General features: G+C 38.3%; 1 protein-coding gene across 8 annotated transcripts; it reads left to right on the top strand.

Moving 5' to 3' along the window:
- The first annotated feature begins 24 nt into the window (after positions 1–24).
- dync1i1 (dynein, cytoplasmic 1, intermediate chain 1) lies at positions 25–15931 on the top strand. 8 transcript variants are annotated; one of them, XM_058398907.1, is made up of 17 exons: positions 25–121; positions 880–1028; positions 1103–1190; positions 3778–3919; positions 6451–6510; positions 6609–6724; positions 7669–7758; positions 7839–8001; positions 8993–9092; positions 10153–10278; positions 10790–10936; positions 11464–11577; positions 12825–12958; positions 13043–13187; positions 14145–14285; positions 14410–14535; positions 14758–15931. In XM_058398907.1, the coding sequence occupies exons 2-17, from the start codon at positions 915–917 to the stop codon at positions 14857–14859; spliced, it is 1908 nt and encodes a 635-aa protein (XP_058254890.1). In that variant the 5' UTR covers positions 25–121; positions 880–914; the 3' UTR covers positions 14860–15931. The 8 variants fall into 8 exon arrangements, with proteins under 8 accessions (XP_058254890.1, XP_058254872.1, XP_058254899.1 ...); XM_058398889.1 differs by having other exon boundaries at positions 14755–15486; XM_058398916.1 differs by having other exon boundaries at positions 3862–3919; positions 14755–15483.
- The last annotated feature ends 1902 nt before the right edge of the window (positions 15932–17833 follow it).

Genomic DNA, 17833 nt, shown 5'->3' with positions numbered 1-17833 from the left:
TAATTACCGCTAAGTGTCTAAACGCCGCGCCCTGAATTTTGCATGCCGTTATAGGGACAGTGGTTCCAGGAGGAGCACAGACGGAGAAATACAAGAAGTCCTTATACAGAAAGAAACACCGGTACAGTAAATACACACATCTGTTAACCTGCATGTTTCATTTATCTTGTGTTTTATTCCTGACCTTTTCCTTTTCGAGGCTGAAAATGAACAATGTTAGCCTGTTAGCCTGCTGTGTGCTGTATTATCACTCCATCAGCAAAGCTAACAGACTGCATTCATTTAAACCCTCTCATCAGGAGACTGGTATTTAATCTGGAAATTAAAATAAAATAAAATGTTAGAATGAATAGAGTTTTTGTATACAGGCAGGTGAAAATGAGAGACATCTGTAATGGATTAAGGCTAAAAGTGATGCTGGCTTCATGCAAAGCTGTAAGAAATCTTGAGTTGTAAAATTATTATTATTATTATTATTATTATTATTATTATTATTATTATATTCCTCTTTATAATGCATCAATCATTTAAACATTCTATATAAAAGCATTTTGAATGAACACATTTCATTTAAATATTATTATTATTATTATTACTATTTTGTTATTATTTAATTTATTTTTGCTGAAAATTAAGTGAGAGGCAAACAAGCAAAAAATATAAAAATATATATATAAATAATTTTAAACCAGTGACTTTAGTTTCAATAAAAGTTAAGTAAAAACATTAAATAAAATTCAATTCAAATATAAAAGCAGCTCTAACAAGTGAATGTTTTTTGTGGACTTTAAGGTATAATCTGATTGTACGACTTCTAGATTGTAGTAATGATCATAATACGATTTAACGAATAAAAAAAATGTGATTGTGTTCACCCAGAACTGACCTGTGCACGTTGTGTTAGAGTAAACAGCATGATGACGTCTGACACACGCAGAATAAAAGCCAAACTGGAGCACACAAAACAGCTTGTTGCTCAGATGCATGAAGAAAAAAGAAGAAAAGAAGAAGAAAGAAAAAAGAAAGAGGTGAATACTTTTTTATGCTCTCTGTTTTCTTCTCTTGTGTTTATTCTCAGACCATTTATTTGTCTTTTTTTTAGTCTGAGTTACTGCAAATGGCAGAGAATGCATCAGAAGACTTAGACTTGGATAGAAAGACAAGAGCGATGTCTCCAGATCTGCCTTCAGGTATTTCACTTAGAGGAATTTCAAACCTGCATGCTAGAGAAGTCATTTCATCACTAATAGCATCCACATCCTGTTCTTGTTCATCCCATTTATATGTCAATGAAGGGATGATTATATTTTCCCTTTATTGGTATATTGTAGGGCAGCATGGTGGCTTAGAGATTAGCACTGTTGCCTCACAGCAAGAAGGTCCTGGGTTCAAATCCCAGGTTCAAATCCAGGGTTCGAACAGGCAGGGGCCTTTCTGTGTGGAGTTTGCATGTTCTCCCCATGCTTGCATGGGTTTACTCTGGGTACCACAGCCCAAAAACATGTACATTAGGTTGATTGGTAATTCTAAATTGCCCATAGGAGTGAGTGTGAGTGTGTGTGGTTGTCTGTCTATATGTGTGGCCCTGTGATGGACTGGCGACCTGTCCAGGGTGCCTTTCACCCAATGTGTGCTGGGATAGGCTCCAGCAGATCTCCGTGACCCTAATTAGGAATAAAGCGGGTATAGACGATGAGTGAATGAACGATATATTGTACATTTCTCTGCATTGATGCTATATGAATGGGAATTTAATCTAGTTTTGCTCAGATCAGTATGTCCAGGTGCCATGATTAAGCTGTGAATTCAAAATCTGGTCTGAACACTGGAGCTCTTCAAATTCCATGTCAGACTATCAGCTCCTTCATAAATAAGATGTTTGAGATTAGAGGATCATCTTTACAGTTTTTGATACAAACTACAATTTATAGCTTTTATAATCATAACCAGTAAACAAGTGAACAGCACTTTAAGCTTAGCCTCAGCACCAGAAGTCACACCCATAAACTGTTGATGAAATTTCAGGAGTTTTAAAGTCAGCATCTGATTGGTTGGACACTCATGTGTCTCACATTAATTTACCATTTTTAATGGTAAATTAATAAAATAAAAGCTGTCATGGAGTCCAAGGCCTTCTGCCGTCAGTCTAAAGGTCTGGCTAAGTGATTTAAGATTACATTACATTACTTTATATATTTTTTTTTCTCTTCTCTGTTTAAACTTCTGTAAAGCTGCTTTGAGACAATGTCCATTGTTAAAAGCGCTATACAAATAAATTTAATTGAATTAACCTAGAAGTTTAAAAGGCATGAAAACCAACTGTAATAACCAAATTAAACTGAAGAAGGTGCCACTAGAGATACTAAATAAATCTGTAATTTGTGTGCTGATGTCTTCACACTGTGGAGGTGTAATTGTTTGTATTGTGTGTGCTGGAAAGTCACTACCAACATTTGCATATTTGTTCAAGCAAATATTTATTTCATCACAGTACTTATTCACAAGGCCGTGTAGATGCTCACGCTTTACCCAAATTCGCCTCGGTGTGCTAGAGAGCGCTACAAAGAGGTTTTGAGCTTTGCATGAATCTCCAACGAAGAACACATGAATTATTCATCAAACAGAGAACAAAGAGCAAAGTACATGATTGGTTACAAACATCATGGTTAATGTAGATTGTGTAGTGTAATGTAGATCCTTCTTGTTTCTTATATGAAATGGGTAATTATTTATCATCAGGATCTTCTTTCCACATCCCATAATAGTTCTTTTTCTCTCTTACCTATCTACCAGAAAAACAAGAGTTGGAATGTTCAAGGGTGGATAACTGAGATTCCTCTATTGCTATATCTGCTTTGTGATAAGAGTATGAAACATGCCTCTTGGCACACACACACACACCCTTGGAAGTTCTTCTCATGTGAGCATTAAACAACTTTTGAACAGATGACATTCACAGATACATAACACACATCTTTATAAAATTCACCCTGTGTGTTAAGTAGTTACTCTCTCACGTGTGGAGCGTTCAGACCGAAAGAGACTAGATTAGTAACGCATAACACAAATTCTTCCCTCTCAAAAGGTAGTCCAGGCTTTGACAGCACCAAATTTACAGTCATGTTTTCACTTTTTCCCCCGGCAGAGCAGTTTTGACTTTTCAGAGCTTTAAACAATGAGCTCATTGAATCAGTTTGTAACTGTTTCCCAGACAGCCATGGGAAAACATTCCTGGAGTAAATGTCATAAAAATATATAATAAAGAGGCGTCTCTGTCTTTTTCTTCATTCCTTTTTTGCCGTCTGTAGCTTGGAATTTATTTTTTAGAGCAAATATGCAGATATCTGGGTTTTCTTTTGTTCTTCTTCAAGATTAGGTTAAAGTGACAAAGACAATGACGTCTTATGATGGAAAAGCAGATGGGACACTGGAGCTACTTCCAGTATCTGTGAACAAACCATTGAATTTTGGGACAGTGGTGTCTGTAATATGAATAAATATTTCAACAATGTGGCTACATTTCATTTCCACTGTGGCAAATACACATGTAACCTGTATTTGATGGACTATCATATTCAACATAAATCACAATAGCTGATTTTGTGTGTGTGTGTACTCTATATGATAAATTGTCAAACAATGTCAGAAATGATAATAATTAAAACAATTTCTCTGTTTTTTCTTTCTTTCTTTCTTTTTGTCCTCTTTAATTTCACCATTTTGATCTGTTATATTCATTTTCTTCCGCTGCTCTCTCCACTCTGTGGTGGACTCCAGTGCAGCCACTCCAGCTTTTAACATGGGATACCTGTTATTTTCATTATTTAGTCCCTACCCCTCTGTCTCCCTCTTCACAATCAGTGAGCGCTTCCAGTGACAACTGGAGCCAGGAGTCAGTGGAGGGAGGAACCATGGCTAGGTACGAAACTGCCAGTGCACAAAGATATCTACTGCCGTTTTGTAAATGTTTTCGAACACTCACAGAAAGTCTGCGGGTGTTCGAAAACATTTAACAAAGATTTTACCTTATGTTAAGTGTAATTTAGCTATAATGGTCATTTTTATGATGAGTTTTATTGAAAAATTTATCTTTAGCATTTATTGAACCCACATCATCCAGCATGCTATAATGTGAGTAGCCAATACTGAGATTATACACACAACACCCTAGACTCAAAGCCTCTAAGCCTCAGTGCATTATTTTAGTGGCATCAATTCAGTGGCAGATCTGGTGGAATCAATGTGACTCAGTGGTTATGGCTTTGAGTAGCAGATTAAAAGGTTGCTGATTAAATCCCAGCATCATCAAAACCGCTCCTTGAGCAAGAGCCTTAACCCTCAGCTCAGCATCTACCAGATGAGCAAATGTTTTACAGATGTTTCTGTACAATATTTTATTGGCAACCCAAGTTGCCAGTTTATCACGCTCACCTTCTGTCACTGCGTGCAGCCTTGCGGTATCTATGGAATCAACACTTCTTTTCCTTTTAGGCTGCTAAGCTGAAACGCTCATACTAATTTCTCCTTCACAACATCAGAAGGCTGCATCCATTTCTGTCCACACAGGTCATTCAGGTGCTTGTTCAGCCCTCTGTCATTTTGAGACTGGACTCCTGCAGGTCCTGGACCCCTAGCAGGTCTACCTCTGAGCGCTAGTCAACATCTGCAAATGATCCAAAATGCAGCTGCTTGACTTGTTTTCAACCTGCCTAATTTCTTCCACACCACACCGTTGATGCTGGCTTCCTGTAGCGGCCTGCATCAGATTTAAAACACTGCTGCTTACCTACAAAACCAAAAACCAACCAGCACCTTCCTACTTTAAAGCAATTACCAGACCCCACAATTATCTCTTCATAACATACTTAAATTAGCACTTTATTTTTTTAAAAAAAAGGTGTGTTGTCTTTGTGCAGTTCTTACTAAACTACCTTCCCAAAATGCTGATTGTGTTCTTAGTCCATGAACCAGATTCTGGATGTATTTACTGATTCAGAGCACTTTGTATAAGAGAGTCTGCCAAATGCCTTAACTGTAGATGTATTTTTTTTCAGTGTGGATTGATAGACACAATTCTTCCAAAGAAGAAACCCACTCGTGTTGATAATGGTGGTGAAGAGCACTGTGGCTCATGTCAGTGTAAAATTGGGTAGCAGTGAAGGCTATGTCATAGGCTGGTGTCCAGCGATGATTATTTGATTTATTGCACTAATGGCCTCCAGTGAGAGTAAAACACTCTTTGCTGCTGGTTTTAAAGAGCATTCATTTATTGATTTGTTTTCTAGGATAGATGAGATTGTCCTAGTAACATGGAGGTAATCTGAAACTGTTTTTTCCTGCTTCACCTCAATACATACACAAATACACTACCGCAATTTCACTTTAGCTCCTATAAATCTTTGGGCACAGTTTGCTTTCATGTTGTTGTATAGCATGTCTCATGTTTGATTTTAAAATCAAAAACCTTTACTCAATGTGAACTATTCATTCAACCATGTCTTCAGGTTGCAGTACTCATACATGTGCATGTACATCAGACTTGTGCAATACTTTTTCTCCCACCCATATCAAATCTCTGTCTCTGTTCGCTTGGTTCCATGCATTATGTCGACTGTGCAAAAGTATTTCATTCTTTCCCATGTACTTTGGATTCTGCAAACATTTAACAATAAAGTTGTCATCGTCCTGACAGGTGACTTGAGAAAACTAGAGGCAGGATTGATGAACTCGTAATTGTGCTTTTATTTTTATTTTCACTTTTCAGCGTTTTAACTACACACACACACACACACTTATTCACACACACACTCTCCTGTGTGCTCTGCTCTTCTTCCACTTCTTCCCCTTTTGTCCCTGCCGCAAACAGAGAACAATCATTAGTCCAGTTAATCACAGGTGTGTGATCCTTGACCACTTACCCACTGCAGCTCTGCTCTTCATTCACAGGCCGGCGCTTGACCACATCCCCGCTTCCACGGTGAACTTGAAGTTGAACTTGTTAAGCCATGTTCTTTGCCACTGCTTTGAAATGTGACATTGTGCTAGGCTCATATCATCCTATGTTGTCAGTTGTCAAGCTCAGGATTTGTTTAAATGTTAACATTAATAGACCCGAGCTCTCAGAGCAGTGTCAGTGAGCATGCTCATTCAGAACAAGAGCAGGGTGAAGTGAATTGCACCATGTGTTCTGTGAGCACTGAGCACTGTGATACCTGCACTTTCTCTGCCCTCACTTACGAGAGAAGAGAATTCAAATAAAAGAAACATAGACTAAAGTAAAAGTAAGCAACACTCTTTTTTATTAGTATTCTGCTGGTCAGTGCAGATCCTTCCTTTTCTGTATTATTTAACCAGACAGAGTGCTGAGAGATTCATTGCTGTGTGTGAAGCATACATATAAGTGTGTGACTGTATAGTTATGACATCTTCACCTTGTGCTGGTGTGTTCAGGACACTGCAGTGGGACATGGACCCCTCGGCTCTTCAGCTCCTAGCAGAATCAGATCACAGGTGAGATTTTAAAATCAGAGCATTAAACTTTGAGCAGGTTGTTCATCTGAACTGAGAGTAGGTAAGGCTCTGTTTGATGCTGTTCTTTTTCTCCTCAGGTGCAAAATGCAGAAACTTGAAGCATCAGAGATTGTACAGTTTGATTACGTGCCCAAAGAACTGGTGACATACAGTAAAGACACCCAGACTCCTGTAGCACCAAAGCTGCCTGAAGGTAAAACTCAATACAGTGTTGACCTCCAGCATTCAGCATTCTCACATGGGGATGTTACTCCTGATTCCTCTTGTAAAATTTGCATCCTATTTATTTACTTTGTTTTATTAGTCTAATTGTGAAATGTTTGAGTTAATCCACAGCGTTTCAGATCTGATTTTAAAATCCTCTAAATAAGCAGGAGTTTGCATGTTCTTCCCGTGTATGCGTGGGTTTACTCCAGGTACTCCTGTTTCCTCCCACGGTCCAAAAACATGTACATTATGTTGATTGGTAATTCTAAATTGCCCATAGGAGTGAGTGTGTGTGGTTGTGTGACCCTGTGATGGACTGGTGACCTGTCCAGGGTGTACCCCTGCCTTTCGCCCAATGTGTGCTGGGATATGCTCCAGCAGATCCCCGTGACCCTAATCAGGAATAAAGCGGGTATAGAAAATGGATGGATGGATTTAGCTCTCTGGCTTTTTTTGCCTAATGACTTGGATGCAACTGAAAATATAAGAGCTGGAATAATTTACTCATACAGTAGAGTATGAGTACTCAACATGGCAGCCAGATCCTGAAAATAATATCCCAGTCTATACATTCTGATATTTTGCATCACATCCTGATGATTTTTGGATTTTCAATGAATCAGTGAGTATCTCTGCCAGTCTAATCTGTTTTCCATTTGAAACATACTGTTACTGAAATTAAGAGCATTCTGCTTGAGCATTTCATAAAATATATGATTAAAAAAATTCATTACTTCATCTAATTGGATTTTAAAAATGTAAAAATATACAAATGATTTTGGTGTACTAACACCATTGCGCTGTCCCACTTGTAATTGTACTTGAAAAATACAATCAAAAAGGTACATTATTCATAGGACTTTACACTCCCCCATAAATACACACTACACACTTTGAGATCTTATAAAATCTCTCTCCTATTCTCCACAGAAGAGAAGAAGGATGAAGAAATTCCTGTGGTCAAACCCAAACCTGAATCTGAAGCACCTAAGGTGGATGACAATCAGGAGGCTGTGCAAGGTCACTATGAACTCATGGTACATTATAAAATTATTACATAACATGAACGTCATGCTGACGAATGGATTTATGTTTTGTAGAATATCCCAAGGAGCTCACAGAGGAGGAGAAGGAGCAGATCGTTCACTCTGAGGATTTCTTGATCTTCTTTAACCGTAGCATTCGGTTGGTGGAGCGAACACTTGCTGACGACTTGGATATTTTCTTTGACTACAGCGGACGTAGAATGGAAGACAGAGAGGGGTCAGGGAATTTCTCATTAGCAAAGATGTAATCAATGTACACTGGATATGAGACACATTTAATCTTTTGCATTTCTTCTAAATGTCTGCTGATATTGGAAAAGAAAAAAGCAGACAGTTATTTAAATGTATAAAGATAGAAAATTATCGGATGCACTAGTCGTGCAGCTAAACTCATTGTCCATTTTATTAACCTTTCATCAGGTGCTTTTTTTTATGTACTATTAATGACTGTAACCTGTCTGTTACTATGCCAACATTTCCACTTATACAAAGGAACCACCACTGGATCATCATTAAGCAGATGTTATCTGGATGGTGGATCATTCAGCACAGCAGTAATACTGTGTGTGTGTGCGTGTGTGCGTACGTGCGTGCATGCGTGCATCCGGTGCAGCAGCATTAATAGAGGCCCATCTTTTAGTTGTACAGTTTATAGCTCATAAATAAGAGATGAAAGCACATTAGGAACAGTGTGTTAATGTCAGTGTCACTGCTGCATTCACACAAACACTATCTGGTCATGGGTTGGGGATTCAATTCGAGTTTGCATGTTCTCCCTGTGCCTCAGGGATTTCCTCGAGGTTCTCTGGTTTCCTACGCCAGTCCAAAGACATGAACTGTAGGTTGATTGGCATCTCTAATTTATCTGTAGTGTGTGAATGGGTGTCTGAGTGTGTGTGATAGACTGACATCCTGTCCAGGGTGGCCTCTGCTTTGTGCCCCAAGTCTCATAGGATAGGCTCCAGGTTCCTTGAGACCCAGTAGGATAAATTGTGTAGAGGATGGATGGATGGATGGATGGATGGATGAATGGATGACTGTGTAGTCAGTGGTGGTCTTATGGTGGAACTTTGGTGGAAAGTCAGTCACTGTATACATACACATATACATTGATGTATGAACTGTAAAGAAATTAAATATCAAAAGTCAGTAAATATATTTTATTATTTCTATTTAAGTAATACAAAGTTAATGTATTTGATCACTAGGGACACACAAGCTGGATTAAATCTGTCCTTTAACCGACAATTCTGTGATGAGCAATGGTCCAAACATCGAGTTGTCACCTGTCTGGACTGGTCACCGCAGGTAAGGAAGTGAGAGTTGCTGAACTTACAGCCATTATAACAACACACCTGCTGTTAGTGTGCAGCTTATAGTCTGTAGATAAGAGATTAAAGCTTAAAGATCATAAATCAGATCAAGATTAAAGCGATCATGCACAATAAAAACAACACTCTTGCCGTTGTAACATTTTGGCACTGTAAGGGAATTGGCTTAGATTCAAATTATTGCATAAAACTATCTTACCCAGGAAACTAGAGAGTCACTTTACAGTGGTCTCTACCTTTGTGTAACTACAGATGAGTTTTTAATTTAGTTTTCTTGAGCAGAAAAATTCTAGGATAGCTTCTAGAAGATTTTCAGTTCTATATTAGTTCAGGAGTAAAACAGGCTAAAGTTGTGAATGAATTAAGTTTGATTTCTAATATTTGAATTTTTTGGAATTGATTACAAATTTTGTTTGATCGTGTTTGAGTTCAATACATGGAAGTGATGGAAGTAAAACTGAAGTGAGGAAGCTAGTCCTGCTTGTGGCTCTGATAAACTGCATGTGGGCAATCGTCACAAAGATTCGGGTTCGATCACCTCAGGCGGTGTCTCCTGAACGTTACATACTGCTTCTGTTGACATGAATAATTAACTCTTTGCGGGAATGTGGTAGCTTAGTGGTTAAATTGTTGGACTACTGACAGGAAGGTTGTGAGTTTAAATCCCAGGTCAACCAAGCTGCCACTGCTGGGCCCCTGAGCAAAGCCCTTAACCCTGCTCAGTTATATATATATATATATATATATATATATATATATATATATATATATATATATATATATATATATATAAAGAGAGATAAATTGTCACTCTGGATAAGGGCGTCTGCTAAATGCCAGAAATGTAAATGAAATGTAGGACACTGTCAGAGTAGAAGAACGCTCTTCTGACACCACAGTTGGTGACCTGACTTTTGTGTTGATTAGTATGTTTACTGCTATACTCTTTTGTACACTCTCTATCTGTCAGTTCCACACCGATTTATTGTTACTATATTAATTTTAGTGCGTTTATGTTTTTAATACCTTCTTCTCAGCACTCGGAATTGCTGATGGCTTCATACAACGCCAATGAGCATGCACCACAGGAACCAGATGGAGTTGTGCTGGTGTGGAACATGAAGTTTAAGAAGACAGCCCCAGAATACATATTCCACTGTCAGGTCAGTGTTTTTGATTGTTGCTCATATCGTCTAAGAAACACTCGTACATAAAGTAGAGCCGTGACTGGTAACCTGACACTAAAGAACTGGTTTAAATGCCAGGTGCGTTAAAAAAAGTACCAGTATTTTTGGTGAAATTGAGTTAGTATCTAAGCAGTATCCAGGAGTAACAGTGAATTGCAGGCCAGATAGCTGAGGCACTCTAAGGTCAGTCTTTGTTTGTGTTCTCCCTGAATAGCAGCAGTAATGAAATTAGCCCATTTGTCTCTTCCCTTCTCTCCCCGTCTTTATGTTCCCTTCTAATAATAGATATGACCTTGAGTTTATTTAAATACGATACACTGCCTCATTTATTTCTGCACTCAGCTGTGCTGTATTGCAATGTATGATGAACGCATCCAATACAAAATTAAATGGAATTTCTCATAAGTTTAATTGTTGGAGACTTGAAATATCTCGTGTGAATTCTTGTGAATATGCAACCCTCTGTCTCGCATATCTCCCTCTGCAGTCCTCTGTGATGTCAGCAGGTTTCGCAAAGTTTCATCCAAACCTCGTAGTCGGAGGCACTTACTCTGGACAGATTGCATTATGGGACAATCGGAGCCACAGGAGAACTCCAGTACAGAGGACACCTTTATCTGTTGCTACTCATACCGTAAGAACATTACAAATTACAATTTTTGTAATGTTTTGAAACATTACAAAAAGAACAAATTATTTACATTCACATCCGCAAAATATCTGATACATTTCATGAGCTTTGGGTCCAGACTCAAGACAGTTCAGGACCATGTGGCAGTGTGTAGCATTTCCACCTCACAGGTCCAGGGTCCTCATTTCAGTCCTGAGCTCAGGGAATTGTCTGTGTGGAGGTTCTGTGCCTCTTCTCCCCAGTTTCCTCTGCATTCTTCCAAAAACATGCTGAAGTGGTGACTGCTGGATGAGATATTGGGTCATTACCCAAAAGTGGGGTTCCTGGGATAGGCTCCTGGATGCACCTTGACCCTGAGTAGAATAAATCAGACACCGAATATAAAAACCGGAGCTCCTCAGATGATTGACAAAACATCTTCGAATCTATTCCACACTGACATACTACTACTAGACATCCATGGTACAGCATGTTTGATCATCATTTTTGCTTTTAAAGTGTTTATTTTTTTCATCACTTTTTCTCTGCAGCATCCTGTGTCCAGCATAAACGTAGTGGGAACCCAAAACGCCAACAACCTGATCACTGTGTCAACAGATGGCAAGATGTGCTCTTGGAGTTTAGATATGCTTTCTCAGCCACAGGTAAAGAGACAAAACTTATAATTTGATGATCAGGTAAATAAAAAACATCAAGTTGTTGAAGATGTTTCTGCAGCACAGATCATGATCATCACAACCTTTGATTTTTTCTGTATATGTGTGTATAGACTCGAACATACAGTACATACAGGTGGCAAATAAAAAAACACTGGTGGTTGTTAGAATGTAGGGGCATTTTAGTCTCCCTTTAGAGGAAAAGATCAGTGCAGGATGATAACTTCCCTATCCACTGGGCATTAAAGCACACTGTGTGGTTTGATATAGATTAAAAATAATGTAAATCATATAGTATGACCTTTAAACTCCAAATTCCAACCCAATTGAACACCTCTGGGAGATTTTGGAGCAACAATGTCTTTCAAAACAGCCACTGAGTGAATATCTTTTGGATTAATGATACACTATATTGCCAAAATATGTTGTTTTTCAGGGCAGTTGTTGCTTCCAGTGGCTTTGCCCCTTAGTTCCAATGAAAGGAACTCTTAATGCTTCACCAAGACATTTTGGACAGTTTCATTCTCTGAACAATTACAGCTTCAGATCTTCTGGGAAGGCTTTCCACAAGGTTTAGGAGTGTGTATGGGAATTTCTGACCATTCCCCTAGAATTTGTGAGGTCAGGCACTGATGTTGGATAAGGAGGCCTGGCTCGCATTCTCCACTCTAATTCATCCCAAAGGTGTTCTATTGGGTCGAGGTCAGGACTCACAGTTCCTCCACACCAAACTCTCTCATCCATGTCTTTATGGACCTTGCTTTGTGCACTGGTGTGCAGTCATGTTGGAACAGGAAGGGGTCATCCCCGAACTGTTCCAACAAAGTTGGGAGCATGAAATTGTCCAAAATGTCTTGGTATGCTGAAGCATTAAGAGTTCCTTTCACTGGAACTAAGGGGCCGAGCCCAACCCCTGAAAAACAACACCTGAATTCAATGATTTGGATGGGTGTCCCAAAACTTTTGGCAATATAGTGTATTTATCTCTGTAGTATCTCTAGTGTAGATACATGTACAATCTACGCCAAGATGCATTGAACCTCTTCTGGTGCTTTGTGGTGGTCCAAGGCCTTACCAAATCATTTTATGTTGTTTTCCTTTGTTTTGTCACCAGTATGCATGTACAGTACATCCATATTGCTGATGCTGTTAATTAAGTCTTGTCTGTTGAGTAATCATAGCATTTCTGTGAGCATACAGGAATGTTGTATTTTTTATTTTCGGTTCATTCACAGGACAGTATTGAACTATACTATAGCAAGTCTAGGCTAGTGGCTGTGACTGGAATGGCTTTTCCTGCTGGTGATGTGAATAACTTTGTGGTGGGAAGTGAAGAAGGACCAGTGTACACAGCCTCGCGGAACGGCAGGTGAGTGCATTCAGATGTCCTGCCATGTGAATTCCATAAACCATTGTATTTCTCTGACACCATGTTTATCTTTTGTCTGTATAGTAAGGCAGGTATTAGGGAGATTTTCAAGGGCCACCAGGGACCAGTGACTGGCATCAGTTGCAATAATGCTGAGGGCCCCATTGATTTCTCCCACCTGTTCACCACTTCATCCTTTGACTGGTCTGCCAAACTCTGGTCAACTAAAGTAAGAGGTTTTTTTTTTTATCTTTCTATTTTGTCGTATATTGATGTCATTTATAAGGACAGTGGTTAAGACACTGGATCAGAAGGTCAGGCCTCATCACTGCCAAGCTGGAACTGCTGGGCCCTTGAGCAAGGCCCTTAACTGTCTTTGCTTCAGGGACACAAAAGGAATGGGCAGAGGGCCCAGCAATGCACAAATGACAAAAATAGATTTCTCTCACAAAGCTTCTTGAATAGTTCAAGAGCAAAGAAAGTGACAAGTTGCTAGCAGAGGAAAAAAGATGCTATTCCTTGTTGGCTGGCAACCAACTAAAGAGTTCCCCCAGTGGTCAAAGCTAGGAAATCATTAGAAAGCAGAAACTAAACACAAAACAGAGGGCAAAGACATTATATCAATCCTCCCTCCCTTTTCCAGTACCATTAATCTTATGGTTGATCATGTAGCACTACATTCGGTTAATATCTCAGCTAATACAAATCAGTTACAGTGTTTATCATTCAGTTGAAGAGAAATATATTATTAGGCCGGAAACTCAAACCAAACCCATCAGAAAGGTAGTGAGCTCATTTGGCACGGCAAAATCAGCTATTTCAGACGAACACTCATTCAGTCATTGATTCTGAGACCAAATATTAACAATTACATTCTGCTTTATGATTATGTTTTTTCTAAAACAATCCTAGTGACTTCTTGGGCATGTACTTTCCTCTGAAAAGAGATTGCAGCCCTGTATCAGTAACTAGAAAGCAACGTTTTCCCCCTAAGATTTGAGGAGGGCTCTGTAGGACTGTAGGGCTCTGTTTGAAAGTCAGCCATTGATTTTCATCATGAGAAATCAGAGCAGTACAAGACACAAGTATGCTGCAATTATCGTCACTGTGTTGTAAATTTTTAGCTTGTATCTACATTATTTCATTATAATATCCTTGACTTTTATGGGGGTTTTTTTACACACAGCATAACAAACCACTCTACTCCTTTGAGGACAATGTTGACTACATCTACGACGTTATGTGGTCTCCTGTGCACCCAGCTGTCTTCTCTACAGTGGATGGAATGGGTCGCTTGGACATCTGGAACCTTAACAAAGACACAGAAGTAAGCAGGATTGTGTCTATCAGAACTTAAAATACACACTCGAGAAATCTAGCACTGTGTAAAATAGTTGAAATATTCTACTTTATGCCACTTATGAAATTTTGAATATGAATCCTTTTATCAGGTTCCTACAGCAAGTGTGACAGTGGAGGGTTCTTGTGCTCTGAACCGGGTCAGATTTTCACCAGAGGGCCGCGAAGTAGCAGCAGGTGACTCTGAGGGTCGAGTCTGGATCTATGATGTTGGAGAGGTAATACAAATGGAATTGGACTAATATAATAAAAATGAATAATAATTTATCACAGTGTTGATGTCCAGTAAGCAAACAAAAACAGCCAAAACAACCATGGTAAAGGAACACTGTCTGTTGGTCAGATCTTTAAAAACCACATTTTTTTTACCTCCCTCAGTGAGAATGAAAGCACCAAGCTGAGCTTCGTTGTGTTTGTGTATTTTGTACATTTTCTAGCAGTTGGCAGTGCCACAATCAGAGGACTGGAGTCGACTCGCACAGGTTCTCGTGGATGTTCGAGGAAACACTTATGGAGAAGGTGCCATGGAAGTGTCCAGCTGAGAGCGTAGATGTGCTACAAAGGCAAAACACACATAAATATATTTATGTTAGAACAGATGTAAGAATTGACTGCTAAAGTTCCATTGTTAAATGAACTTTTAGTTGTGTCTTCCTGTTTCTGCTTTTTTTTTTACTGTTTTTTTTTATTCATGTGACAAAGAAATTAACAAAATTAAAAAGTAAAAAGATTCTATATGTGTCAGAATATATTAAATATTTATTGAGCTATAAATAAATATTATGGATATTAAATATTTATTATCTGTAAATCTATTATCACTAATTGCTTAAAAAAAACATCTTTGGGTTAAAAACCTGTTTAAAAAAATAGTGCAGCAACACTGAGTGTTTACATGAACGAAAAGTTTCAAAATAGTTACCAAATGTAAGTAATGGTTTTAGGAATGCTATTAAAGATAGTATCAGGATGCTATTCAAGAATTCTGTGTATTTATTTTATTTAATTAATCCGTAACGAGTGTAGGATGACTAGAGTCTGGGATGAAGTGTTTTAAGTGCAATGATTTTAAATGATATTACCTATATAAGTATTATGTTTGATTAGTCTCAGCCTAGTTATTTGGTGACCCTACAGAGCCAGGGCCAGAGATTTTTACAAAAATGTAAAAAAAAAAAAAAAAAAAAAAGTTTAAATACCGATCCCTACCTAACATTCCTACAAAAAAGCTATTTTAGCACAAATTGCCAGTTATGATAGAAAGATCACACAATGCATCACAGCTTGCTGCATAGCTGCAGACCGGTCAGAATGTCCATGCTGACCCCTGACCAATGTGAACATCAGAACTGGAACATGGGGCAATGGAGGAAGGTGACCTGGTCCGATAAATCATGTTACATGATATGGACACCAAAGGGTGCATTATAGATGGCACCAGGATGCAGTATGGTGAGAAGGCAAGCTGGTAAAGACTGTGTGATGCTCTGGGCAGTGTTCTGCTGGGGACACGTGTGGACATTCATGTAGACATTAATATTGTTCTTCATATGTAGTCCATACAATTAGATGTGTTTTGGCGGCACACACAAAATTAGTAATGTGGATTTAAGGATTAAGGATTAAGGAGTAATTGGTGTACATCGCCTATGTCTAACAGGCAGAGTAAGATGTGTCACAGTTATTTATAATATTTTAGGCATTAAACAAAAACCTGATAATTTATTTGATGTATTTGAAGTTTATAACATATTCAACCACAAAAACAAACGTCTGCCCAAGTCATGTTCTCTATTATTTTTAGGCCACCAGAATCATTTCTACAAGATTTCGCAGATGTATTCTCAAACCTTGCTGTTTCCTTAGACAAAGCATTCATTGTTTTAAAGTTTAATATTCATTTTGATAACCCAAAAAAATTTGCTGAGAATAGCGTTCGTGTCCATACTAGATTCAGTACATAATATGGCCTACTGATAACAGTGGACACACTCTGGATTTAATACTGAATTTGAATTAAATATTATCATTTTCCCAGTCTAATCTCAGATCATCACCTAGTCTCATTGAAAATGGTGTCTTAGTCATAATGTATAACCTACAGCGTCAAACGTACAGCTAGTGTACTCGCCTCAGCTAGTGTATGTGTAGGTTTGTTTACCTTTATTGGATAGAAAAAATCTGACTTTAACATAAGACAAGTTCACAAGGTAGATGACAATATAACTACATTATTATTATTACAGATGAGCAATAAGGATGCTTTATTTCCATTCATTAATTTCCTCATCAAAATAGTCAGCTTGTATAGATCCCTTATGTACACATTACAAATACTAACCAGAAGCTTTCTAAGCCCTAAAATGATCAGTTCCTTGTACTGGGTAGCTACCTTTAAACTAAAAGTTAATAAACCCTAATTAAAAAATAACTGAACTGATCAAATCTCTAAGATCCTAGGAACTGTTGTAGTATAGCAGTTAGACAAATACTTTACCTGAGATCTAGAATTCAGGATTTAGGCCTTATCACAGAACTGAAACAGCACTAGTTGAAGTGGTAAATGACCTACTACAGGCCTCCAATCAGACTTCTCTCTATATATACTAAGATAAGGTTTGTTGGTTCACAAGGCTCTGTTCTAGGTCCACTGCTCTTTTTTCTATATATGTTATCTCAGTGTACTATTATTCACACTGTTATAGTGATGAAACACAGTTACGTGTTTCAGCAAAGCCAGATAAGAGACACTAGATAATTCTACAATCTACAGTTAGTCCATAAAGCAGCAGCTAGAGTAGAACCAAAAATATGACTTTCTCACCAATATCCATTGTTAAAAGTGCTATACAAATAAAAAATAAAAACAATATGTAATCCACACTACACTAGCTCCCAGTAAATATTTTATACTGGTTATAAAATACTACTTTTTTTTTTAGCACTGAATGGTCTCATGCCACAGTACCTGAGCAAACTGTTGGTATTTTATTATCTGTCATGCCAAAATTCATCAAAAGGTGCAGGATATTTGTTGGTACCTTAACTGATGAAGGCCACAGCTCCTCTTACAAAGACTCCCAATTATGTAACAGCCTTCCTTTACATGTTTACACAGGTTTGTTGACAGTGGAGTGGCTGGCTGCTTTATGTCCCAGGGTGCCTTCGTGTTAACCTTCTGGCTCTCCCATTTATTTGTGCTGTGATAGCTAGTATTGCCAGAGTTCCTGCTTGCACACTGCACACACTGTACACTGTACACCATTACATGACAATGAGCATACCCAATAATCTCTCTCTCTCTCTCTCTCTCTCTCTCTCCTGCTGAGGATGTCCCCGTACAAATGGCTTACAGATCACCATGGTTTACTGTGGATGGTACCATATAGACACAGACAAGTTGGCTGTATAATGTTTGCCATTGGACTGCCTAAAGATGCCAATTTCTATTATTTTGTTTATATTACATTTAACTTTATATACAAGAGAATTCCAGATGAAAGGGACTTCAAGCTA

The sequence above is a fragment of the Hemibagrus wyckioides genome, linkage group LG01 (genome assembly GCF_019097595.1).
Source record: "Hemibagrus wyckioides isolate EC202008001 linkage group LG01, SWU_Hwy_1.0, whole genome shotgun sequence".
NCBI classification, from domain to species: domain Eukaryota; kingdom Metazoa; phylum Chordata; class Actinopteri; order Siluriformes; family Bagridae; genus Hemibagrus; species Hemibagrus wyckioides.
Note: the sequence above shows the minus strand (reverse complement) of the source record. Positions and strands in the feature narration are given on the sequence as shown.